Source organism: Fringilla coelebs, assembly GCF_963513975.1.
Source record: "Fringilla coelebs genome assembly, chromosome: 12".
Classification (NCBI taxonomy): domain Eukaryota; kingdom Metazoa; phylum Chordata; class Aves; order Passeriformes; family Fringillidae; genus Fringilla; species Fringilla coelebs.
The window spans coordinates 19,754,907-19,780,449 of record NC_140038.1 but is presented as its reverse complement, the minus strand read 5'-3'; the positions used below and the strand labels follow the sequence as shown (position 1 = coordinate 19,780,449).

General features: G+C 46.3%; 1 protein-coding gene across 1 annotated transcript; it reads right to left on the bottom strand.

Annotated features, from left to right (window-relative positions):
• Nucleotides 1–498: 498 nt before the first annotated feature.
• Nucleotides 499–12,807, bottom strand: ANKDD1A (ankyrin repeat and death domain containing 1A; the record flags this gene model as incomplete). Its single annotated transcript, XM_084213468.1, has 16 exons — nucleotides 499–670; nucleotides 913–1,044; nucleotides 1,747–1,948; nucleotides 2,949–3,044; nucleotides 4,394–4,492; nucleotides 5,049–5,147; nucleotides 5,364–5,462; nucleotides 5,797–5,895; nucleotides 7,036–7,134; nucleotides 7,533–7,631; nucleotides 7,873–7,977; nucleotides 8,435–8,533; nucleotides 9,130–9,228; nucleotides 9,856–9,959; nucleotides 12,360–12,434; nucleotides 12,636–12,807. 16 exons carry the CDS (start codon nucleotides 12,805–12,807, stop codon nucleotides 609–611), a joined length of 1,740 nt encoding a protein of 579 aa, XP_084069594.1. The 3' UTR covers nucleotides 499–608.
• Nucleotides 12,808–25,543: the final 12,736 nt, after the last annotated feature.

Sequence of the window (25,543 nt, the reverse complement as noted above, 5' to 3'; positions counted from 1 at the left end):
TATGAAGGATTACATGACAAATGAAAAGATGTTTTGAAAAGGTCAGAGTCGCCTATTTGATTTATAAACATACATGTTCATGTACATTTATAAACAGCATATGTTAATATTGTTCTCAAACTTTTTGTGAAGAGTCAAAGCATTAAAAATCCCCTCAGGTTCCAAAAGGACCAAAGAGTGGCTTTGATTTTGCTTAAGTTCTCTTCTTATGGTGGGAATAAATAAGGTAAGTAAAGAACATTCCTGAGAACAAAGCCTTTGCCCTCAGTAACTTAAACACTTGACAATTGAAAATTTATATACAAAACTGTGCTGTAGACAAGTTACAGTAGAACTGTAATATTTCCTGATGCAGTATGACAAGTAAGGCTTGCTCACCAAACTCATTATGGGGCTCAGACTGTTTGAAATTGCCAATAAAATCTCCCTTCTTTGTAGAGGCATTTTTGACCATAAGCATTTGTTTTACCCTTGTCATTTCCTGTCCAGAAGGGTGCAGCAGTGCCAGCAGTTTGTGACAAGAAGCCCTTAGGTTGCATCTGCCTTCTCTCAGCAGCAGAGAAATGTTTCTCCTGTGGCTGTGAGACCAGCTGAGGATGTCCCTGGTGTTACATTGCTGTGCACTTCCGTGGAGAGGTGGAGTCTGCATTTGCTTTTTTCCGGATACTTTCTGTAAGAGAGAATGATCTGCTGCACAGAGCAATAAAGCCATGGCAGGATCAGTTCATTTTTCAAACCTAAGAGAAAGAGATTACATGTGATGGAAGCAAGGGGGCAGAGCGGGTGCCTTCAGCTCATGTGAGTTGGCTTCACTGAAGTTTTCCTCTCTGTATTTGTCTAAGCACAGAATTTGGGTAAATTAATTGAAATAATGCTCAGTGTGCATTATTTGAAGGAAGACAAAAGTATTACCTGCTAAGTCTCTTCTCCCGATCCCCACCAGGCCTTCATACAGTCCCTTGATTGGATTTTCTCCTGCAGTGATCACACCATGGAGCCAGATCAGCAACATTCTGTGGCCATGTTCCCTGTAGCTTTTAGTGCCTGGATCAAACCACAGATGAAATCCCACACTCAGAGTGCATGGCTCTGATCAGAGCAGATTTCTGCCCTGGTGGGTTTGCACACCCCTCCCTCCACTCTGGATTTTACTAGGAGTCTGTAAAGCATGGCTTTAATTCCTGCTTGTGATGGGATTGCTGGATTTGTGTGAAACTTAATGGACTGGCTATGGCTGAGTTTGGGTTTGTTGCACAGCCTTTCATGGCAATGCAGTTTTTGCCTTCAGAGCACAGCTTAGCCCCTTGCTCACATCATGCAAACTACAGAGTTCTTGAAACAGCCAGAAATAGCAGTGATCTGTTTCTGACCCTCAGACCCTGCTTGTGCTTAATGTATTTCTCAAATTCTAAAGACTTCACCGCCTTTTTGCAATGCAAAGTAAAACCAGCAAGTTTCTTCTGTTCTATAGAACAAGAATTGTAGCAAGAACTCACAGGCCTGCCAAATGTCTCCTAAGGAGTGAGCAAAGAACCACTAATTCCCCTGCTTGCATGCCTTACTCCTAGACAAATTACAGTGTGTAGGTAATTCCACATTCAGTAAAACCAGAATTTTTAACCTAATCTTTTGGTTGCTTCAAATAAACCAACTGGTTTTCTTCATGCTTTGCTCTTACTGCAGCTTTATCTCCTAGAAACAAAGTCCAAGGGAAGAACGGAAAATACCTGGGAAGCTTTTTTATACCTGTCCATTGTTGCTCAATGGCCCTAATGTGGTCATCCGTGAATTTCCAGTAATGTGCCAGCTTCTTCCATTCCCCAGGTTTGAGGTATTTAGTGGCTAATCTCCACATGACTGAGCGAATGTGCTGTGTTTCCAGCCTGTGGTCCTGCTTAAAGGTCAAGTGCTTTGCCACCCATGAGCCGGAGTCGCTGTTCAGGTTGTCCTGCAGAGCCAGAACAGGGGTGCTGGAGCAGTGCCTGTGGTTCTGCAGCCTCTCACATCCTCAGCTCTGTGGTCCTTGTGAGCTCTTTCTGGCACAGCTCATTTCATTATTCCCTTTATTCTCATTTCACTCTGTGCTCATTGGGGTTAAAACACCATTAATGGCCACTTCGCTGTGGAAGCCCATGTGGATCACAATTTGCATTTCTACATTCCCTTTCATCTGGGGTTTGGGGCAGAATCATTTAATTAAATCTGCTTCCCTGCAACATCAGCTCGTGCTCACAGTGCTTACATGCCAGGCTGCAGAGGCTGCATGACACTCTCTAGGGCTGCATGGGAAGCCAATGCAAGGGCCTGATACACTGAGCATTAACCTGAAGCTGCACCTGAGCCACAGGCACATGCTCTCCTTTCCTTCCTCTGCAGCACTGCCATGGGAGGACAACTAAACTCTGAAGAACATGCAAGGGATGTGACGCTGGGCTGTACTTTCAGCTCACTCTGCTCTGCTTAGTTTGGGCAGAGACTTGGGGTAGGCAGGGTTTCAGAGAGGAGATTGGGGCTGAGAGACTTCACTTTGAGGGAGAAGTTGGTTGTATGACTCCAACAAGAACTGTCTCCTTCCACTGCTGGAAAACTTTCAAAATCCCATTTTGGTGACCTGAGGCCAAGCATTTTTTTGCTCTAGTCCTTCAGTTTCTCCTTCTGGGAAAAGGAACTAATTCTATCCCTTTGGGAGCAGCTGTTAAATAATTTTTGGAAACCCCTATTCCCAGCAGTGCTGCCTGGGATTTCAAACGGCAGAGGCCTTTTTAAATAAGGAAAGCCTTAAGTAGATGCTGTTGGCATGGTGAGGACTTCTGTTTTTCTTAAGTAAGGGGATGAAAATAGAGGTCAGGCTGTCACAGGATGTCCTGTATTTCTTTTTCTTTGACAGCTGGTATGAGGAGTGTCAATGGAGAGGAGAAAGCACAGGGGCTGCTGTGTAAGCTGCTCACCTTCTCCCATTTGTAAAATCGATCAGCTTTGATAATCATGTCCACCAAGATGATGTGATTGCCTCGGGCAGCAACATCCAGAGATGTTTTCCCTTGCTGAAATTAGAAAGGAAAATGAGCAGGAAAAGACTTTGCACCTTAGGAGGTACAGTCTCCACAGCCACCCAGCATCTGCAGCAGCTGGCACATGGACTATTGAGTAATGTACCCACCAGGACCTGTTCTCCACCTGTGAACTTCAGATGTGAGCTGCTGTCAAGCTCCTCCATTCAGGGCATGGGGAGTGATTTTCCAGGCTCTGCAGCATCTCCTCTGTTGCTACAAGGGATCTGCCTGTTTTGCAGGAGCCACTGGAAAAGCTTCACCCACCAACTGGAAAAGCTTCACCCACCAACTGGAAAAGCTGCAACCCACCAAGATGAGAGCAACCATCAGAGAACCAGCTCAGCTCTGCAGTCCAAGGTATTTTATAGCCTTTTGCACAGCAGGTTTGCTGACACATGAAACCAAAATGATTTATACAACCTCATTAACTTTACAGGCTCCAGATACACATGATTAAAAATGGTCTCTTAGGAGAAGCACAGGCTGATGAGACTATGAAAATGTGGCTATGTTCATTTCATGAATATGATTTTGGATTGGGCAGGGGGAGATTTGTATTTCTATCAAAAATCAGAAGGCAGAAAAGAACGAGATTTGAAAGTTGCATGAAGGAAAGCGAGCCAGCCCAGGCACCAGGCATAACAGGAAGAATAGTTCTAGCCTCAGATGTAAGCAGAAACCAAATTTCATACAGGAAAGTGTGAATGTGTCCCCTGTGCTGAGTGTCACTGCAGTTCCACGGAGTGCTGAAAGGTGACAAACATTCACCACAGCTGAAGGCCAGTTCAGCCAGGTGGCTTCAGGTCTGCGCTTGCTCTAACCCACTGCAAATGGCAAACACTATTTTAATCCCTGCCCAAGGGCCTCCAGCATTTTGGGCACATGCTACATTTTCAGGTCTCTTGAAATTCATTCTGTTGGTTTTATCAGATGCCAAAAGCCCCAGAACTGTGCCAGATCTATACCAAACAGAACCTTTCAACCTATTAGAATATATGTGCTGTAATTTTTCAGCTATATTACTTACCATTATTTGAGGAAATCTTTGATATTACTGTTCATGATAGTACAAGTAGAAGGAACTAGAACAACTTTGAGAAAGAAAGTGTTGTTCATTGTGTTATCTATTTTCTACCTGCCTAAGAACCAGTCCCTTATTTCCTGGAAAACACATCAAAATAACTTACTCAGCTGTGTTCTAAGGGCTTATCCCTGGAAATACCTAAATTTTAATATTACTAGTTTTCCTTGAAAATTATGAAAAACGTTAGTAAAGATCATCTATGTATATTTTCCCTCCATATTCCCACAGAACCTGTTTCACCCATAGAGACCTTTACCTTGTCTGTTAGCTTCAGATTAACTCCTGCAATGAGAATCATCTCAGCAATGTCCTGCCTGCCATGCTCTGCAGCGATGTGGAGTGAGGTCTGCTGCCTCTGCAGAAGGAGAGAGAAAGGACTACACTTCAGAGAAGGACAAGTGTGAGGCTAGGAGGGCAGAACACTACCAGGAGGAGCTTGGGACTGTTTAATGGAAACCAGTAAAACTGAACATAAAATGTGTCAATTTTACGGTATCATCAGTAGAGAACATTGCTACAAGTATGAAGATTAACCGAAACAAGCTACACAAAGCCCCTCATTCAGAAAAATTATAGTTTGGTGAGACAACCAGCTACCTCCAGGCTTGCCTTCAATTCTCAGCCCTCTAAACATTTTCCAGAATATATTCCATCTTGAAATTTCTCCTACCTGCTTCCAGCAAGGATGAGAGAGTTGCAGGGGACACAGCACTGCCCTTATGTTGAACACCATCAAATGATTACCTCACTGCAACACTTAGAATCATTTCACAGGTTTCACATTTCCTAAGCTGCACTTCCAGGTTCTCTACATTTTAAAGCACTCTCTTTAATCCTGTCCCCAAGGTAATAAAATCCCCCATGAAACTGGTTCACATTTCAAACACAAAGAACAGGAGCTGCAGTCTTACATTATCTGGAATGTCAAGGTCACACCCTGCACTGATGAAGAGCTTCACCATGGCTGGGAAGTTCTGCAGGACTGCGATGTGCATTGCTGATGCATTTTGCTGTGGAAAGAAGATCCTGCACTTAGGGAGAGCTTAGCTCATAGCCCTGAAAGGACCATGCTGTGCCCAGCATGTCCTGTTCTACAGCTGGCAGTCATTGAGGGCTGATGGGGATGCTGCAGCACTGGTCCTTCCAGAGTTGCTTTGTGCTCTTGAGCAGCTCCACAAACTGGTTTTACCTTATTGTTAGTGGTGAGAGCATTGAGAGGGACTCACATGATTGAGAGCATCTCTGTGGATTCCTGCATCCATGAGGATCCTGGCTATCTCCTCATAGCCGTGCAGTGCTGCATAATGAAGGCAGTTCATCTTTTTCTGAGAGGCAAGTCAGAAGATTGGAGTGTTACTCAGGGATTCTTCCCAGAGGCTGCAGTTGTTACAGACTACTCACAAAGAGCTCCCTGCTCCCTTCTGCAAGAGTTCTATGGCCCAGCACTGACAAATTCATGGAGATTGTCTCCAGCCAAACCAGTCCCAGGGAGCTTCACCGGCCTCTTTGTACAAAACCACATCTACCTTCCTCTAAACTCCCTGTGCTATTCCTGAATGCAGGGCTCCACATGACCTCTCTCTATGATGAGAAGCCACAGATGTGGGCATAAATCCACAAAGTAGGGTTTGGGAATGGAATCACCTCCATGGAGCTAACCTGGGTTTGGGCATTGACATCAGCACCCACTTCCACAAGCAGCTTCACACAGTGGCTGTGTCCCCCGTCAGCAGCCAGGTGCAGAGCCGTGAGTCCTTCCTGCACAAGGCAAGACAGGACACAAGCAACTTTCCTGTAGACAAGGCCAAGACAGAGCAGTGGAACGAGTCACAGACTCCACCCCATCTTCTGAATCCATGACATGTTACAGCACCAGTTTTGAGGGCCAGGGATCTCCAGCTGATTGTTACAAAAATAGAGGACACAATTATCTGCCCTGGACATACCAGAGAACCGCTCTGTCCTGAATGTCACTGGCTGTGGGCCATGAGACAGACATTGTGTTCACCATCTTTCCTCCCCTCCAGCCCATCAATAAACCAAAAAGGATTTCACACGGACAGCGAAGACAAACCATTTTCCTGGAATAGCCCAGAGATAGAACTCAAAACCTGTGACCCTCTATCACTGGTTTTCCCTTCCAAGGGTTGCAGCTCATTTAATTACAAGAAAACAGAAGCAAGCAAGCAGAATTCCTAAGTGATTTCATCTGGTTTTATTACTGCTCTTTGCAGAAAGGGCAACTCATGTGGGGGTAGACAAATGCTGCCAGTTACCACAGAAGGTGGCTCCCCCTTTCCTTCAGATCTTAATCACAATCAAATACACTTTTCAAAGAAAGTAACCAAGTAAGACTAAAAAAAAAAATGCTGATAAACTTAATTGGGAGTGTGCCCTGGAATAAATAACGGTGATACTAAGCCAATATTTGCTATCTAAGTCATTAACTGTGTTGCAGCCAGATAATTTTCCAGAGCAGATCTGTCAAAAGAGAGATCTCAAACAGAAGGTCCATATGTTCAGTGACTAAGTCAATACTTCAAAGCATAGTGAGGTTTAGTTTAAAACACACTCAATAACCATTTAGACACTTGAATGTACAAGGGTCAGGGAGAGAAAGGGAGATTAAATGGAGTGATAAGGTAGGTGTGCAGATACAGCAGGAAGAGAAGGCAACACTTTAAAGCCGGAAATTGGTCCAAGACGGATGTCACCTTTCACTGATACTCTGCAAGTGTGACCTGCCTTTACCCACACAGGCTTTAGATAAAATCAGCTATTTTCTAGACCTCTCCTGTCAATACTGGCTTTTCAGCCTGATCACTGCGGCAGTAGAGTATTTCTAGGGGGGAAAAGGGCAAAACTGGTGTGGTTTTTATTTAATTTAAGTGTACTTACTGAGTTTTTTTCATCAAGGTCCACTCCGACATCTATAATCTTCTCCAGCACAGAGAGGTGTCCATTTTTAGCAGCTAAATGCAATGCTGTATTTTCTTCCTGAAAGTAAACACTACTTTATAAATATATGTCTCACAGGACTGAGTGCTCATATACCACAACCTTGCACAGAGTATATCCAGTGTGGCTGAAAAGGAGGTTGTAACCAGTAGCACGAAAAGGAAGCAATCTTCCTACAGTTGCAGCAGCGAGGGAAGAACCTTAAACTGGAGCATGGTCCACCAGACTTGCTGTGTATCCTGCCTGAAAAGTCCTGGAGAGAAATCATGAGCTAAGCAAGGAAATGGCTTGAAGTGGATAGGGAAGAAAAGCCACAGCCACAGTAACAACTATGGACAACTTGCCTGCCTGAGCCTCATCTGGGATTCTGTTCCCTGATTTTCACATCCCCTAATCCTTGGACTTCACCTCCCTCGCATGTGGTTTTGTGCCCATACCTTGTCTTTGGCACTGTGAGAACAACCCAGCCGAATGAGGAACTCCACCACCTCCAGCTGCCCGTGCTCTGCAGCCAGGTGAAACGCTGTCCTGTCCATCTTTGGAAGGAAACAGAGAAACACAGTCCAAAAGGCTCAGAAAGCACAAGATCAGATCATCTGCTGCAAGAAGCTTGACTGGAGCCAGAATCCCCATCATTTCTAAGCTCACTACGCAGGAAGACTTCTGGGAGTAGCGTCTGACTCCGATTCTCTTTCCAAGACCAAGAGCAACATTCCTGCTAAGCTCAGCACAGCAAGACCAAACTTCATAAAACAAAGCTGTGAAAAGCCTTTCTACCTTGTCTGTCTCATCCACACACATGTCCTCCAAGTCCTCCATGATGAACTCCATGACCTGGATGTGTCCCCTCTGAGCTGCACAGTGAAGCAGGTTCCTGCCATTCTGGAGAGGAGACAAAGGACTGCTCATTCAACAACTCCAATACTGTGGGACAGTCAGTCTCTTTTGACAAACTGCTTCTGTTAGCAAAGGCCCATTTCATCCTCCCTGCACCTCCAGGACTAAAATTCCTTGTGCTGCAGACAGCAAGTTACGACTGAAATATTAATCCCTCTTTTCCCAGACTAGGTCTGTTCTAGAATACAACGACTGCTGATTCACTAAACCCATTTCCCATTTCTGTAACACCTTCCACATCAGCACCGCACAAACATGAGGTGAGGAAGTTGGGTGCATCTCCAGAGCTCCAATTATTACACCTGCTTCAGGGTTAAGTCAGAGTGCTGATGGCAGTCCCCAGAGCAGATACTGTCACACACGACTGAGCTCACAGGTAAACCTCTCTGTCCCCCAACACTGTCTAGAGCCAAGTGATGGATCCACACGGGGAGACCCTCACCCTATTGACATGGTTAATCTTGGCCCCAGCATTGACAAGGATCTGCAGGACACGGAGGTGGCCAAACCAGGCAGACAGGAGAAGAGCATTCATTCCAAACTGGGCAAAAAAGAAAGATACTTACAGTTAAACTGCAGCCACCACCATCCCCATCCCCATCCCCCTCCTGGAGGGAAGCTGTCCTCTTAGCTTAATGAAGTTTTCCAAATCTATTTGTTTCTCACTAGTATATTTTTTTAGTTGCACTTTCTCCAATTATTATTATTCCTGTCACAGATATTCACAACAGCCGAGCAGAGACCTGCTTCTTGGCAGCCACTACCTATTTAAAGGTGTGCATTAGCCTGGCTGTATGGGGAATAGGAAACTTTTTGGCTGTCACTGTCATCCTACAAGCCCCACCAACACAATCAGAAGAAGCCAAGCATCCCCATGCTCTATGGAAAACTTCACAGATTCTACCAGCCTATTCCAAGTCACTGTGAATGCAATGAAAAGGCCAAAATACGGAGCACGAACACATGTGCCAACAAGGCTTGCTCCAACCCCTTGCTCAGCAGGTGCATTGTGCCACCCTGTGCCACCCACCCAGGGCTAAGGTGCAGTGTGTAACTGCTGGCCTAGCACTCAGTCCCCAGCACTGCCCCAGCACTGAACACATGTGCAGCACATGCAAGGGAGAGTCGCCTCTGTACACTGTCCTCGTCATCCACAGGGACATCGTGATCCAGGAGCAGCCGCACTGCATCCACGCTCCCTGCTCCTGCAGCCCAGTGCAGGGCAGTCCGCTCCGCCTGCAAGGAAGGACAGAGGCAGGGAAGGCTGAGTGTGCAGAGTGTGTGTATCCACCAGCCCTTCTGAAGGCCAAAATATCCTTGGCCATCTATGGAGCCAGAATTTCTTGCACTGTGCAGAGTGTCCTTTGGATGCAGCCCTCTGTCTCTGCTCTCCTGTCAGGCAGACAGGTGTCAGCCACCTTCTGCTCAGGAGCTGCAGTTCTGGACGAGAATGACAGCACAGAGTGAAGAGCATTGCTGACAATAAATGAACAGATTGAAACACTAGGGATGGAGGCAATCCTGTATTTCCATGAACCTACTAGTGAACAAGGAAAGACCTGCACCAGAAACAGAGTTTGTCCGCAGACTTACTGTACAGAGACAGCAAAATCAGAGCCTTTCATGGCAATCATGTCTATCTGGCAATTGCAGCTGTCCAGTGTGGCCAGGATGATAGTGCTGGGGGTCTCAGTGTGTTGAAAACTGCTTGGTTGCTACAGGCCCTATTTGGCAATGGGTGTTGTATTTTAAAGCTTTGACAAATTAAGCACTTAATGAGAGGAGTAGCATTAAGGAGCTGCAGTTCTGAAACACACCCTCAGCACTTCCTGCAGCTTGGAGGTGGAAAAACCCAGGACTTACATTGTTTTTGGCTTTGATGTCAACTCCTCTCCTGATGAGTTCCAACATCCTGGCTGTATCATTTCGCTTCGCCGCATCATGGAATTCCTTCTCTGACTGAAGCACTGCAGCAGAGCAGAAGAGTGAGCATTAAAACAGTGCTGGCAAGGGGCATGGAGCAGCATGCCCCAACAAACCTCCCCTTCATCTCACTGGCCTCTGTGGCTTCAGGGAAGGATGACTGCAAAAATATTCTTCCTGCAAGAATCCCAGCCCTATAGATGTTGGCATGCTTGCTGGATTTATATCCTACCACTGTCTCTCCTTCCCTGACTACCCCTGTGCCACATCAGTGCTTTTCCAGTCCTACCCACTTCTCTTCTAATTCAGTGTCTTTCTCTGCATGGATTTGCTCCAGCTGCAAAACCTTTTGATCCATGAGGTCCTCCATAACCTCTGGGCACCCTCTGAGGCCCAGAGTCAGTGTGAAGGCTCTGAGATGACACAGACCCTTTCCTCCATCCTTCCACCTACATGCCGCTGCTCTACAAGGAGGCCTTTACACATGGTCCCCCTCCAGGCAACCTGAACCAGCCAAGCAGCACAAAACTGCCAGCCTGGCCTGTGATTAGTGTTGCATCTCTTAATAAACCATGGCAGTTCTGCACATAATTTACCATGACTGGCAGTCCTTGTCCTGCACAGTTAGGCACAATTTAAGAGTGTTTACTCCCCATGCAGGGCCTTGCCCCAGCAATCTTCTCCCTCATCAAATAAACCTTCCTGCCAAGAAACAAGAGCAAGGCTCTGACTGCCACAGCCCGACAGGGAGGCTCGGAAGGCTTTTGGCAAGGCTGGTGTCAGTGTTTGTTAGACTCAATCTCTGTCCTAGTGCTTTTGGGGAATTCTTTCAAGAAGTGCTTGAGTCAGACCCTTGGCCTGTCACATCCTACTGGAGAGCTGGCCCAGAGGTTCTGCTCTCCTCTACACTTCTCCAGAACCCAGGCTGCAGTTTGAGGGGATCCATGCAAATTCAGTTTGTTCCAACATATTAACTACATATTAACCACATGCCATACAAAAGGCATCAAAACATATTATTGTTCCCATTCCACGACATTGAGGGAGAAAACCAGGAGACTCACTGCCCAAATAGCACAATTCATCTCTTCATAGGGCACAGAAGAAAAGCATCCCTACCATGGACTTTTACAGCAACAGAGGTATAAACTCATCCTCCAGTTTCCACTCCCCTTGCCTTCAAACAAAAGAACTTTAGCTTAAGAAAAACACAACACAAATTTTAATGCTAGACAGGACCATTCAATAGTGTGTTTATCCACTTAACACCAGACATGGTCATCTGAGAGTGTGTATTCAAGAGTGCTGGACTTGTTGCTACAATGAAGGCAGTAGGATTTGGACACTGATTTCTGCAAGAAACAGGATTTCCTATACTGTATATTAAGACTCTCTAATCACCTCGTCAGCTGTGTTAACAGGATTGCATTTCACCATGCATGGACCCTTCATTTGAAAGGAAATATCAAGAGAACTTGTGAAAAACACACTGAGATTTTGTTAATTAATAACACTAATGGCTACACATATACCACCTCCTTGCACATGCTTATCTCCCTCCAGTGGCATAAATCCTATGTTTCAATTAAGCAAATGCTGCTGACCCTGCTCTCCAGGTGACAGAAATGTTTTCTTACATTTTATGGACACACAAAGCGTCATTTTCAAGAGATGCCAAACCACCTTAGTTATTCTTTGCACTAGCTGTGAAGATGCAGTAACAAATTTGGCATCACTAAGGCTGTAGAAGCCACAATTTATTTCTTTTCAGCAACACAATGAATAACAGTGTGATGGTCTGAGTTCCTACTTAAGATCCACAGTGGCTCTGTAAGTGTAAATGCACTCCTCATCATGGCATGCACCTGTCCAGCAGCAACATTTCTGTGGATATTTAGCAGCGTTCCTTCTCTTTCAAGCTCAGATTCCAGGGTACCTCATAGCTTACTGAATAGGATTTCAGTTACTGAATAGGAATTCAGTTATCACAAAACATTTTATATACCCTCAATGCAATGCACCAACTCACAGGCAGTTTATTATGCAAGAGATGTAGAAAAGCAGCAAAGGAGGAGAAAGGCATGCAAAGAAACGTGCAAAACCCATCCACCGAGCCCCACCTGGGGCTGTAGGACACAAAGACAATTTGGGATGAGGACCGAGGGACCAAGGAGGCCAAAAACCCCAAGTGCGGGGAACCAGAGTTATGTGCAGCATCTCAGCGGCGCAGGATGCTTTTGGACAACAGCAGTCCTGATTCACGGGTAGGTTTAACCACCTGCTTTGCTTCCCAGCGGATTTTCAGGTGTCCGGTTCTATTTTAGGGCATCCCGGCTCTGCCCCTCAGCCCCGCCGGCTCCCGCCCGCCCCCGCCGCACGGATCGCCCCTCACGGCGCTGCTCCCCCCGCCCCGCTGGGGCAGCCCCCGCCTCGGCCCCACTCACGGGTGTCGCCCTCCGACGCCAAGTCGTCCCCCATGTCGCGACACAGCGGCCCCGCCGCCGCCGCCTCAGGGCGGGCTGAGGCGCGTCCCCGCCGCCTCAGAGCGGGCTGACAGGCGCGTCCCCGCCGCCTCAGAGCGGGCTGACAGGCGCGTCCCCGCCGCCTCAGGGCGGGCTGACAGGCGCGTCCCCGCCGCCTCAGGGCGGGCTGACAGGCGCGTCCCCGCCGCCTCAGGGCGGGCTGACAGGCGCGTCCCCGCCGCCTCAGGGCGGGCTGACAGGCGCGTCCCCGCCGCCTCAGAGCGGGCTGACAGGCGCGTCCCCGCCTCCTCGCAGGCCGCCTCGCCGCCGCCGCGCTGCTCTTTTGCTGCTCTTTAAAGCAAAAGATCATAAAACAAGCCCACTTCTTGGCAAACACGGTATTTTCGGGCCGTTTGGGGAGCGGGGACATCCAGCTGCCGCCATTTCGGCCAGGTGCCGCCCTTCACCTCATTGCGGCTTTGCTGAGTGCTGCTGCTTCGAGGTGATGGGTGGTTTAATTTAAGATTAATTTAATTCTGTTTCCAGAGCAATTTGAGAGGAGAGGGATTTCTAGGCAGTAGGAAATACGGGGGGTTGTTTTTGTTTTTGTTTTCCCCTGAAAGCAGGGCTCAGGAGTTGATGTTTCCTGGGAATGAGGTGCTCGTTTCCACACATGCCTCAGCAGGTGCAGGAGGGGGCAAAAGGCTTTTCCCTCAAAGTTTTAGTGAATTCTCCAGTTTCAGCGTCTGGGCTGGTTTTATCTTTTATTTTGTTCTCCATTTTGATAGTATGATAAGGAAGAAACCAGGGTGAGCTGAGGTTGAGGGGATAATTGGATCTGTTTCTGTGGGTCCCCACACTACTCCTCCCCTGCAATACTGCTTCCATCTCTAGGCTCCCCAACATAAGAAGGACATGGAGCAGCTGGAGTGAGTCCAGAGGAGGCCACAGAAATTCTCCAAGGGTTGGAGCAGCTCTGCTCTGGAACCAGACTGGGAGAGCTGGAGGTGTTCAGCCTGGGGAAGAGAGAGCTCCAGGGAGACCTTATATGAAGCCCCATCCCTGGAAGAATCCAAGGCCAGGTTGAGTGGGGCTTGGAGCACCCTGGGATAGTGGAAGGTGTCCCTGCCCATGGAAGGTGGTGGAACTGGATGATCCTTAAAGTCCCTTCCAGCCCAGATCTTCCGTCATTCTTTGCTGCTGGTCTCAGGATAGGAAAGGTGACATCAGGTTTGTATCACGTCCCTAGACCATGCTGGCCCACAGATGGTCTTTGTCAGGACTCCCTGGGGAAGTCCGTCTGGAGAAGTATCTCTCTCCGTACCGCTGATTTTGGCTGTGAGCTCACTCTGGTGCCTGTCACCACATGAGGGTGCCAGTGCTGTTCACCTGCCACGACTTCCTGCTCTAGCAGTAGAGTCCAGGGTGCAGAGGAGGTTGTTCCCTGGGCTCGGGGCAGTGTTGGGGTACATCCCGATCTCGAGGACCCTTGTGTGGATCCGTGCTGCTCCTGTGAGAGAGCGTGGGGCGTTTGCTGTGTTGGAAGATGGAGGGAGGCAGATAAGAAGAGACCCTCTGTTTCTCCCAACATGCCCCTCTGTGCACACCTGAATTGTCTTCAGGACAGAGAGACAGTGGTTTCCATTTCATTGAAACCCATCACCGATGGATTCAGTAGCCAAGTGATTGCTGATGCAGTTAGATCACTACGGCTTGGCCTGCCCAGCTGTGAAATGGGGAGGTGGACCCTAAGCTCTTGAACAAATACAGAATGTGTGGAGGTTTATGGATAGCTGCTTCTCTGAGAGATTTATATTTGTGTTTTGTTTGCCTTTTGTTCAAAGTGAAGTAAAAAAAAAAAAAAAGACTCTCTGGTAGGAGAAGTGAACATAAGGTCTGTCTGGATAAAGGGGAAGCCCTTCTTTTGTACAACAGCTTAGCGGGTAGAGCATCCTCCCCGAGGAAAGGGGAAAGCTGGGCTTGATCCTTGTTTCTGCCAGAGGGGAGATGCAAACCTCGGGCCACACAAGACCCCAGAGAGCACCGTAAACAACAGGCTGCAGGCATGTCTGATGCAGAGAGTTTTTCTTGCTCTTTCCTGTTACTTTAAATAATTAATGATTTGGTGGAGCAGGGAGTGGAGAAGGCAGGTGTCCTGTGTCCCTGGGGAGCAATCTGTGCACCCGGCAAGACGGAGTCTTGTGCTTTCTCGATGAATATTTAAGTGTCTTCAGACAAACTGGAACGGCGCCAGCAGGAGTGACTGAGAAGGGCTGAGCCCTTCCCACTGGGTATCCTAGTGCCTGGGGGCTGGGGAAACAGCTCTGAATAGGGCAGGGAATTATCCCTGCTTGCACAGACTATGGAGGTACTGTGCATCCCAGCCTTAGATGGGACCTCTGGCTCTTGCTAGCCTTTTGTTATGGTTTAAGAGATCCTTGGATGGAAAGCTGTCTGGATTTAAACTGCCACTGTTAATGTCATTGTCTTCCAGAGCTTGAATCAGCCAGGACTCATCACCCACGGCTATCCTGCGGGTTAATGCTGATCTCGGAGGAGGAACAGCGCATATGCACTGAGAGTTCGCATCTGTTTGTGAGCTTGGATGTTTCCAGCAGGCACAAAAAAAGGCAATGTAGGCAGTTCCTTCTGTCCTTCCCAAAGTGGTATGTGTTCAGGGGTGGAAGGGACCAAGACTTTCTGCTGATACTAAGTACAGAATGCTGCGACAATTTATTAATGACACTGAACATTCGCCTGGTGATCCATTAATTAGCTAACAGACCTAAAACAGCTCTTGGATTTTTCCACTAGTGTTGTGGCACAAAGAATGACAGGGGGAGGTGGTAAATTAATCCTTTTTTGCAAAATATTCCAGAAATTGACCCTATCTTCAGGATGTTGTTAAAATCTTCGGCTTTATTTCACTTGAAGAATAATTTTTGCTGAGCCAGCTTTGTGCTTTCTCACTTAGAAGTGAAGCTCTCTGTCAGAGAATTTGGTGCTCTTATTTTGCATGCACAATTTTTAAGTACTGCTTTAGGTTAATCATTATTTTTGATCACATTCAAAAATCATGAGCCAGGCTGCTTAAATCCATGTAATTTTAAAATGTGCCTCTGTTAGCTCCTTGGTTTAGTTGTATACAGTGTGATTTTCAAGCCAGTCAGATTTGCAGTTAGCCATGTAATACAGCCCACAAACCAGTGTGTGTTTATGCAGAAACAGTTGCTTACCTAGAGGTTTAACAAATTGGACTTTAATTTATAATCTTCCTTTGGAAGCAAAACTGGAAGGTGACTCCTCCTGCCTGCAGCTGCCTGTAATTTGGGAAGCCAAGCTTCTGCTTCTCTGGAGCTGCTCATAGAAGGAGAGCCTGGTTTGAGGAACAAGGAAGAGCTTCCATCCCTGAAGGATTGTCTTTTTTGGCATATGCTGCCACAGACAGGAAATTGAATATTGCATGGGAGAGGGGATGACCACATTCCTCTTTCAGTGCTGATGGACTGTTTTTACGTGACAGGGTGTCAAACTTGCCAGTGTGCTGAGATAGCAACCATGGGCTCTGCCTGGCAGCACCTGAACCAGATCTTTGGGCCCTGTGGTACACAGCTGCCATTGAGGAGGAATTGTGCTTCTTTATGTGCCTGCTGTGGGTATTCACAAGGGACCAGCCATGCCAGTTCTGTGCTCTTTCACATATGTCCCATTAGAATGGAATACACGTTACAGCTCTGGCTACATGGCTTCATGTGTGGCTCCAGCCTATTTATTTTTTGTCTGGGTTTGGCTTTTAGTTGTTCTGTAGACTAGGTTATTTTTGGTGCTTTCTTTGATAACTCTGTTCCTGTGACATGCTGCGGAGCCAGATCTCCTGTGGGAACATCCCAGAAATGCACACAAACATTAGCCCTGTAGCTTCTAACGTTCAACATATGGAGCTTTCAGAAGGCCTGGACACCTAACGGGACTCCACAAACCCACTCTGGAAGCCTGAGAAGGGTTCCAGCAGTTTCCTCAAAGGCTGCATTCATTTCCTTGCAAGGCTTCCACAGAGGAACAGCTTGTTAGAGGGACCTGTGGAGCTTGGAAGCTTTGCCAATAATAATTCAGGCCCAATTCTGAAGTCAAATATTTAGCTAAACAGAGACTGTCTGATGACTGGATTAAACGCAGACTGCATCTGAGTGAGCTCAACATTTCAGGTTTTTGTCAGTGTCCATTTCACGAGCCTATAATTCCATTTTTCCTGCCTTCCCAGACTCGGCTCATGCTGTGTAGTGTTTCAGACAGCACAGAATGAGGTATTTCAGCAGAGCTGTTGCTCCTAGCTCAGGAAGCAGCCTGAATCACAAAGTGATGTTCTTTGCTTTAGGCTTAGGAATAATCCAGTATTATGGGATTGGGAGGAAATAATGTTACAGAAACTGAAGGGTTTGTTTGTTTGTTGGTAAGAAAAATTCTCAAGGAGCCAGGCAGAGATGTCAGACAGGGCTGGTGAGTGAGCCTTGCCAGTGTGCTGCATGGTGCTGACACAGATAGCTCAGTCCATATTAACAGCAACTGGAAGTTTGAGCTGGTGATTTGGCACTTCCCTCTCCTGTCACTCTCACTTCCCAAAGCCAGTAGGCCTTTAAATCCCTTGTAAAGATAAATGAGCTTAAGCTTCTATGTAGCTTTGAAAGTGAAGCTTACATGTAATTAGCGCTGTAGCAGGGGTTCTTCCTGACCACCACTCCTGTTGATCCCTGGCCTCCACATGGAGCTTACTGACATATGGCCACTACATCTTCCAACTCTATATATTCTCCTTCCAGCTGTAGAGAATTGGGCTCACATCTATCCTGCAGAAATACGTGAGAGGCAAAAAAATACCTCCCTGGAATCTTTTGTACCTGAATGATACCTGAGAAATAACTGTAGGAGAAAAAATTTGTTATTTCTGTGATGCTTGGCTGAGGGATGTCTATATGAGCCCATTGTGTTCAGACTTTCTTAGTACCTGAGGACCAGGTTTGACCAGTAGCTGGGAGATTACTGGTTTGGCAGTCTGTGTCTCATGGTGGCTATCAGGTAGCAGTGGTCATTCTGTCTGTGCTTTGAACTGTTTGCCTTACTGGGATCACAGAACCTGGTCTTTCAAAGCCAGGAATGTAACAGTACTATGGTCTTAAAACATCTACTGTGTGACCAAAAGCAAATGTAGCAGGAAAGGATCTAAAGGCAGAATATTCTTTCTTTAATTTAGGAAGAGAAATGGTGTGATGGAGCTGGAGTCACTGCCCCCCCTTGTTTGAATGTGATGGTTAACTGAGCAAGTGTTTGGTTATGGGAGGTGGGAACGGCTGCCACGGATAAACCAAGCTATAATCGGGACACTGAATTCTAATCCCCTCACTGACATGCCTGCAGGCAATGTTTTTATTCTCACTTTACTGCATGTGTAAAAAGAGGGAGGATCCTCTGCTTCTTGGGCCTCTGAGGATTGTATGGCTCCTAAAGGCAATGTCTCCCTGTTCTTTTCAAGACAGAAGTGCAGCTGAAATGTAGGATATTTTAACCATAAACCCAAAGTGCTGAAACCTACTTCCAGAGGCGCAGCCCTGAGCTGCTGCTATGCCATGCTGAAGGACCCAGTGCAAAACTTGAAGTGAAACAGAAAATCGTGTTTGAGGATTTAATAAAAGCTAAGTGGAAGCAAAGGGTTGCTCAGTGATGCTCTTGCTCCCTTCTAATCTGACCCCATACAGTCCAACAGGAGCAGGCAAGCACAGTGCAGCTTTGGAAGTGTTTCATTTCTGTCTCTCAGCAATTTTCTTCCAGAGCCCAAAACATCTGTCTCTGCCTCCGGCCACATGCAAGTGCACCGAGAGCGTTTTGTTCCAAGCCTAATGAGTAATTTTATGGTCTTGGAATTGGAGGCAGGGGGAGGGGGCTGGGACAGCAGCCGGAGTCTTGTGTTCTACAAGGAGCTCTGATGATGTCACATTGTAGCCTGATGATTTTTACTTTACTGCAGCCCACCAGGCTTCCCTTTAAAGTCCTCTGCTGGAGTTGCTGGTGATCATGCTCTGACATGGTCTTCTGCATTCCCAGGGCTTCTTCACTGCTGGGCTCAACAAGCAACATGGAAAATAATGACACCAGTGGAGAAGTGGTGGGGGAGCTCAGCTGGGCGTCAGCTCCACCCTGCATGTGGAGAGAGCCCACGTGAATGCAGAAAACACACTTTGACTATCCTGCCTCTGGCTTCAGTGCTCAGGACGGATGAGCGAACAAACAACCCCGGGCAGATGTGTAATCACATCACTCAGGTATTGAGCAGATGGTGCTAAGATGTGGTGATACACGTGGTCAGAGAACAGGTACAGAATGAACTGACTCAAATTGTCAGTGATATCAGCAGTGTTTTTAAAGCACAACCCCTGCTTTCTCTTTGAGAAGGACAGGGTTATCTGTAGAGAGAGATAATCTGTACACAGCACAGGAAACAGAAGGCAGATGTTGTCATATGTTTATCATATATTTCCACCACGAGGTCTTCCTTTGGGACAGGCTTGCAGATCCTAGGCCCTGCAGCAGGACTTGCACATGGAGGGACCATGCTGTGTTTATGCAGGGCAGATTATACAGAGCTTTTCCTCCACCTGCCCAAGTTCTCTTGGTCTGAAAAGCAAGTTTATATTCACTCATTGTGACTCAGCCATAGAGTCTGACTCATTTTCTTGCTGTTACTCATATAAAAGAAAAGCCAAATGGCAACCAGTCTGTGCCTGTAGCCACCTGTAATTCTCCAGCTTTCTGCTGTTTTGCTCTGGATGAGTTCCTGTTTATCAACACTAACACACTTACCTTGCTGAAGCTTTTAATACTTCTTTCTACAGAGGAAGACTGATTAGAAAATAATATTTTCTACCCCTAAAGCGAAGAGGAAGTGTGCTGAATCTCCATGGCTGCTTGTGGAGTTCCTGAAATGGGACTATTTCAAGTGGACACTTCACAAAGATAGTAACAGGATGGGACCAGATGGAGCAACCACCAGGCAGAACTAGGAGCAGCTGCAGAATTGCTGCAGCTCCTGAGCTGACCTCTGTGGTCTGGAGAAGGTTGCTGGTGGTCTATCTCTTAAAGGTGTTCAGTACTAGGAGATCCTGCTTCCAGCAGCGATGAAGTGTTGGTCACCAGAAATCTGTCTCACCACTCCCTGGGCTGGACTCCCCACTGCAATGGAAGGACTTGAGCTGCTTGGGGTTCTGTGAGCTGCCAGTCCTCAAAGAAAGGGATGGTGTTTTACTCTGTGTAAGCCTCTGTTGCACTGCCAGCTCAGGAGTCTCTGCTCATTTCAGACCTGGCTGTTGCTCACTTGCACATATTTTGTCCTCTCATCAGGGTGCAGGGAAACACCAGGCTCTGGTTCTTTCTCTTGTAGTGTGATAGGTGGTTTATTCTGTGCTAGAGACAGAAGCATGAGTCAGAGTTGAAAACCTCACCCAAGAGACGCTTTAGCTGTGAGGTGGGAATTGGTGCCTGCCACTACAGCTGGGCCAAACCCAGCCTTGCCCATTTCAGCTTCATTCCATGTAAAAGCTGCACAAGAGAGCACAGTGCAAAGCTCCAGGTGGGTGGGCTGTCCAGAGGACAAGGAGGTATCCTGGGTATGGAGCAGGGCTGTATTAGAGCTAAGGCAGTTTCCTCTTGGTTATGGGAAGTTGAGGTTCAAGTCAATAGGCTGAGTCTTCCAGAGGGGAACTTGGCCTTAAACCTGGCTCTCCCTTCTCAGTGGCCTGCTGCTGGGTTGGAGTCCACCCACCATAGGGTTCTGCTCTTTCATCATTCTCCTGGATCCTATCTTAAGAGTTTTGATAAGAATTGTTCCACAAATTCTCAAATTAAAAGCTGGGATTTTGGTTATTTTCTGGTGGAAAAATATTTCATTGGAAATATTCCTTGGCACGCTTTCAGCTGGTATCCTGCCTTCCCCTCTCTGAAAATATTGCTCATTTTGAGTGCAAATGCTTCTTGTGAGGGTTTTGAGTTTTTTTGATGGTAATCCCTCATTTGTGTTTCTCCTTGCCTCAAGCAGATGATGGGAGTTGTCCTCTTGTTACATGGCACTGAAGTGACCTCCTGGGGCTGCCTGCGTGTCCTGCAGCCCTTCATGGCAGAGCATGGCTGAGCGAGGCTGCAGTAGCTGTGGCATGTAGGGAGCAGGCACTGCCCTGCTGCTCCTGCCTGTCTGCTCTTAATACCCGCCACCGCCCCCAGCTCTGGCAGCCGTGCTTGCAAAAAGCTCTGCGGGCAGTGGAAGTGAGCTGGTTTCTTCATGACAATGTAGTTATCCTTTTAAGGGAAAATTCCCTCTGGGAGCCAACCCTCAATTACCTCCTGCTCCAGTGCCTTCTTGCTGGAGATGGCTTGTAACACAGCTGAGTTACAGCCACAGGAACTCAGCTGAGTGCCCAACCGCTTGGAAAAAAAAATCATAATTAAACTCTGTTGGCCTCTGTTGGTTGCTGAATCTAGAAATTGGGGTCAGAACCCAGTGGCTGGCTCTCCTCATCAGTGCATTTGTGCAGAACCAATCTGTGGATGCTACATCTTCAAACCCAGATGCTTTCTATTCCCACGGTATTTCTGGCATGTGCAGACCCCTGTGTGCTTGTTCTTCCCTAAAGCAGTTTTTTGTAATATTTTGGAGCTCTAGGTAGGACAGGACTGGTGATAATTAACCAATGCAAGTATCTGCTAAATGCCAGGGAACTGGGGTAGGCAGCGGCTGCATTTCAATTTGCTGTTATTCACTGTGGTGAATGGGAAGGGTCCTCCAAGGGTCCTGATTTGGAGGCTGAAAAATTCCTTCTGTTCTGCTGACAGGTCTCACAGGCCGTGGGAGGGATGTCTAACCAGGATGGGGCTGCTTTGGATGTTGCCCTCTGCCTCTGTCTCAATGAGCAGAACAGGAACTGTAGAGAACAGCCTGTGCTCTTTCTATTCTATAGGAGTGGTGGCCTTGGCTGCAGGCCCCCAGATTTACATCTCTTGTGTTTAGTGCTGAAATTACTTTGATTCCAAACAAGCAGCTTACTAGAAGAACATGACATTCTTAAATGCAAGCTTGTTACAGTAATGAGACCAGACTCCTTACAGACCTTCTGAGGATTCCTTCTGATGTCTGCAAATTTACTGGGATTGTGTGGGCATTTTCTCTCATTTAAAAAACCAACCCTGTACCTGTGCGTCTACTGTTGTCTTGAGACAAAATAAATGGACCACAGCTCGTGGACTGCCTGGGTCATCTCAGAATTAAACAATGCCTCTTTGAGGATCAGGAGGAGCCAGGCTGGAACCTTGTGCCTCATTTTGAATGAAATGGACAGGAATCCTATTTTGCCTAGATTAGACTGAAAAAACTTTCACACCTTCTCAGCTTTCCCAAGGGCTTAAATTTTCTTCCCTTTATCTAGAGCAAGGAAAAACATTTTTAAAATTTTAAAACTTTTGTGAGAAAACACAAAGCAATTACATGAGCTCCATCAAAATATGTAATTTCACATTTTAAAAAATGCTTGGGTTAGTTACTTAAGAAATTATAAGCCAAAGTGTCGAAATCATGTTTTCAAGCTGCAGAGCAAAATTGTCACCTTTTGAAATGTCAGCTTCTCAAAATTATTTTTTGTACAGTTTTTTTATCCAGCACTCCTTTCCATATCTGCAGTTCTCTGATAACAGCCTTGCATTGCTGTTTTGACCTGAAAATGTTTTGCCAGAAAATTTCTCACCAGCAATTCCCGTGAGGCCCTGATTCCACCCTAGAAGGTGGGTGGTTTTGAACCCACCTGGATGGAAGAGCAGAAGTGTGGCTAAGCTGAGAGCAGTCCTGCCCTTTGAATACATGACTATTGTTTGCACTGCTGACCTTTCACAAGTTCATTAGCTCTTGGCCATGGAAAACAAGTGGAATATATTTGCCTTGCTCAAGAAATTCAACCCATGCTGTTGAAAATTCAGCATTGCTCCAGAGAAAGAACCTGTCAAAAGCTCTGTGGTTGGAGAGAAAGGTTATCCACAGGCTGGGGTATCTCCTGTGATCTCCCATATGACATCTGGCCATGTTTTTTCCTTTGAGCTTCCCCTCACCAGTCTCCTGCAAAGCTGTACAATACATGAAGAGCTGGGCCGTGCTTTGCTGTCATGGTGATGTGGTCTAAACAAACCCAGAAGACTTTGCCAGCATTTCAAAACTCACTTCTTGTTGCAAATGAAATAGCTGAGGAACTTGCAGTTTTGTTTGCACAGATCCTTGCCCAGTTAGTCATGCTGGCTTGCATATCTGTTTGACTTCTGGAGATCTTCTCATGTTTTATCAGTTTCAGTGATAAATATCCCAGTGTGCAGTGGTGTGCTAGATAACTTGTATCTAAAACAGGTTTGTCCTCTAAGAAACATTTCTTTCTGTGCAAGGCATGTTTCTCTGGAAGGAAGAAATATCTGTCCTCCAAAACTAGAGTTTTTGGGGAATGGAAAAATATTAATATAGTTAAGAACTTCACAAGCATCTGAAACTATTTAAAGACCAAGAGGGAATTAAATGTTTCAATAAAGAGTAAAGGAAAGTCAGTTATCAGCATTCAAATATCCTCATTTCTGGATATGTCCTGCTGTGTAGTTCTGTGGGGAAGGAGAGTTTGAATCTGTTTGCATTGCATAAATGTCATATCCTTACCCACGAATGACAGCTAGTACTTGGCATTGCATTCCCAAGTCTTGCCCTCTTCCTGCCTCTGACCTCTTCTCCTGACAGTCTCTGCTCCACATGGCTTTGTCTTTTCCCCCAGAATATCTCCAAAATATTTCAAGTTCTTATTTCTTGTTTTAAATGAACAATATCTTAGATATCATAGATATATGCAGTATTTTCATAGTGTGTCTTACCCACTTATGGCCTGGGAATACAAATTCTTCAACTGTCATATTGTCCAAAACAAGCAGAATTTGAAGGTTCATCCCAATCCCAGTTAAGGGTTAGAAAAAGTCATCAAGGGACAAGTTCTCAGAATTGGCTTTGTTTGTTTGTTTTTTTCTGTTTTTAGAGGCACTTCATGTGGTCATCGGATATTCTGGTTATTCAATGTTTATTGCAAAATGTCAGTAGTTCACCAACTAAAAATAAAAGTATCTGCTACAGGAGAATGGGTTTGGAGCCCACCTCTTCAATGCTCTGTGCCTTTTCCTTCATTCTGCAGGGTGAGAGGCTCTGTCATCTCTCCTGGGTGCACCCCAAGGCCAAATTAATTCATGGCTACAAAACACCTTTAGGTCTTTGTACCAGAAGACACTATAAAAGAACCACCAAGAGAGGCAGTTCTAGCTTTGAACATTTTGCTGCCTTTAATTATTTTATTTTGAGCTAGTAATTTTAAAATTCATTTCAAGAATGCCCATGTTCTGAAGCACAAGCATCCTTCATGGGCATGGGGTGGAAATAGGAAATGTAAAAATGGGGATTGTAGATGCAGGGGATGTAGAAACTGGATTGTGAATCTGATGATGGTGGGAGTAAGGATTTTCTTGGCAGCTGCACAACTAAAACTTTTGGAAAGTTTCTGTCAACACAGTTTTGAGCTTTCTAGAGCTCAGTTGTTCTGGCAAAGAAGGGGCATGAGATGGAAAAATAAGGAAAGAGGAAAACTGAAATGTAGAGCAGAAGAGGAGGATCCATTTTGGGAGAGCAGGCCAGGCTGAGGAGGTGTGAGCAGGGTCTGCAGGGGCACCACATTGATCATCTCACAACTCCTCAGTGAGAGGGAGGCCAGGGTTAAAGACCTGAATAGCCTGTGAGGTTTATCATTCCCTGAGTCTGTTAATGTTTTATAACATCTCCTGCCAGTGGTTATCACAGGAATATGGTGGCTTGTAGCTGTGAGGTAAGGCTCTAGAACAAGGTGACTAAGTTTCCTGGAATAAATTAAGCACTGGCTTTTTGAAGTTTGTGAATTTTCACAGCATAACAAAACACTGATCTCCATTCTCTAAACACTGTGGGTACCTTTCATGTCTACAAATTTTCTTAGTCTTAAACTGGAAAGGGGAAATGTTGGAGAGCTTCACTCTTGATGACTCATGTTTAAGGTAAAAAGCATTTTTTAATAGCAAGAATAATTAGTCATCATTGTAGGCTAGCTCAGGCTGTAGTAAATCTTTTGACCCCCTGGGACTGGAAGGGATCTTTCTGCTCCTTTTCAGTAGCAAATTATTGAGCTCTGTAGGATCACAGTAAGGAATCTAGGACCTGCATTGTCTAATTCAGAGTTTATTGCACAAGACAGTCACTTCGAAGCAGTAAACTATAACTATCCATTATTAAGAGCAAGTCAGACAAATTATTCATATGCCAATACTATGAATGTTTTCTTTTGCATTTTTTAACATATTTTATTATTTCCCATAGTGCTAGACATTTCCCTTCCTTATCAACACCACTTTCAGGCTGAAATGAGAGAGGAGTGCCTTTCTCTACAGTATATCTGTAGAAATCACCCTGTGTTTTAGAGGTTCCTTTGAGGAACCACCCCTTTCCCAACAAGGGGTTAGAGGGTTTGCTAACCACAATTTTTCACCAAATGAATGTTCTTATTGTGCAACAGGATGGCACGTACACTTGCGCTCTTTTCCCTGCTTCCCCCTAACTTTTGAACCTACTTCTAACTTACTTTTGACCAATTTCTGACCTGTTATTCCAGAAGGGAAGCAGTCACTGTGATACCACCCCCTTCTCTTGCTGCAGCTTCCTGGCATCTGGGTAGAGGAACAAGGCTCTGGTGTTGCCCACCACCAAAGGAATGAGTGCTGAGTGGGCTCCACATTCTGTAGACACCAGCAAGCCCACATGAAGGCGTTAAGAGCAATCCAGCCAGCTCTACTGGAGACTGCACTTGGTGAAGTGATGCTTCCCACTGCTTTCCTGAAGGAAATCCTGGCTTCAGCCATGCTTTCTGGCCAGGGCAGCCAAGCTGGCAGGAACTGCCCTGTGTGCAGCAGCAGCTCCAGCTCTGTGCCAGCTGCAGCCCCCAGCGTTTCTTCTTCCTCTTGTCTTGTGGTTAGCAGAGCACCAAGCTCACCTCAGCCTGACCATAGCCTGTGCAGCATTCCCTCCTTCAGAGCAAAGC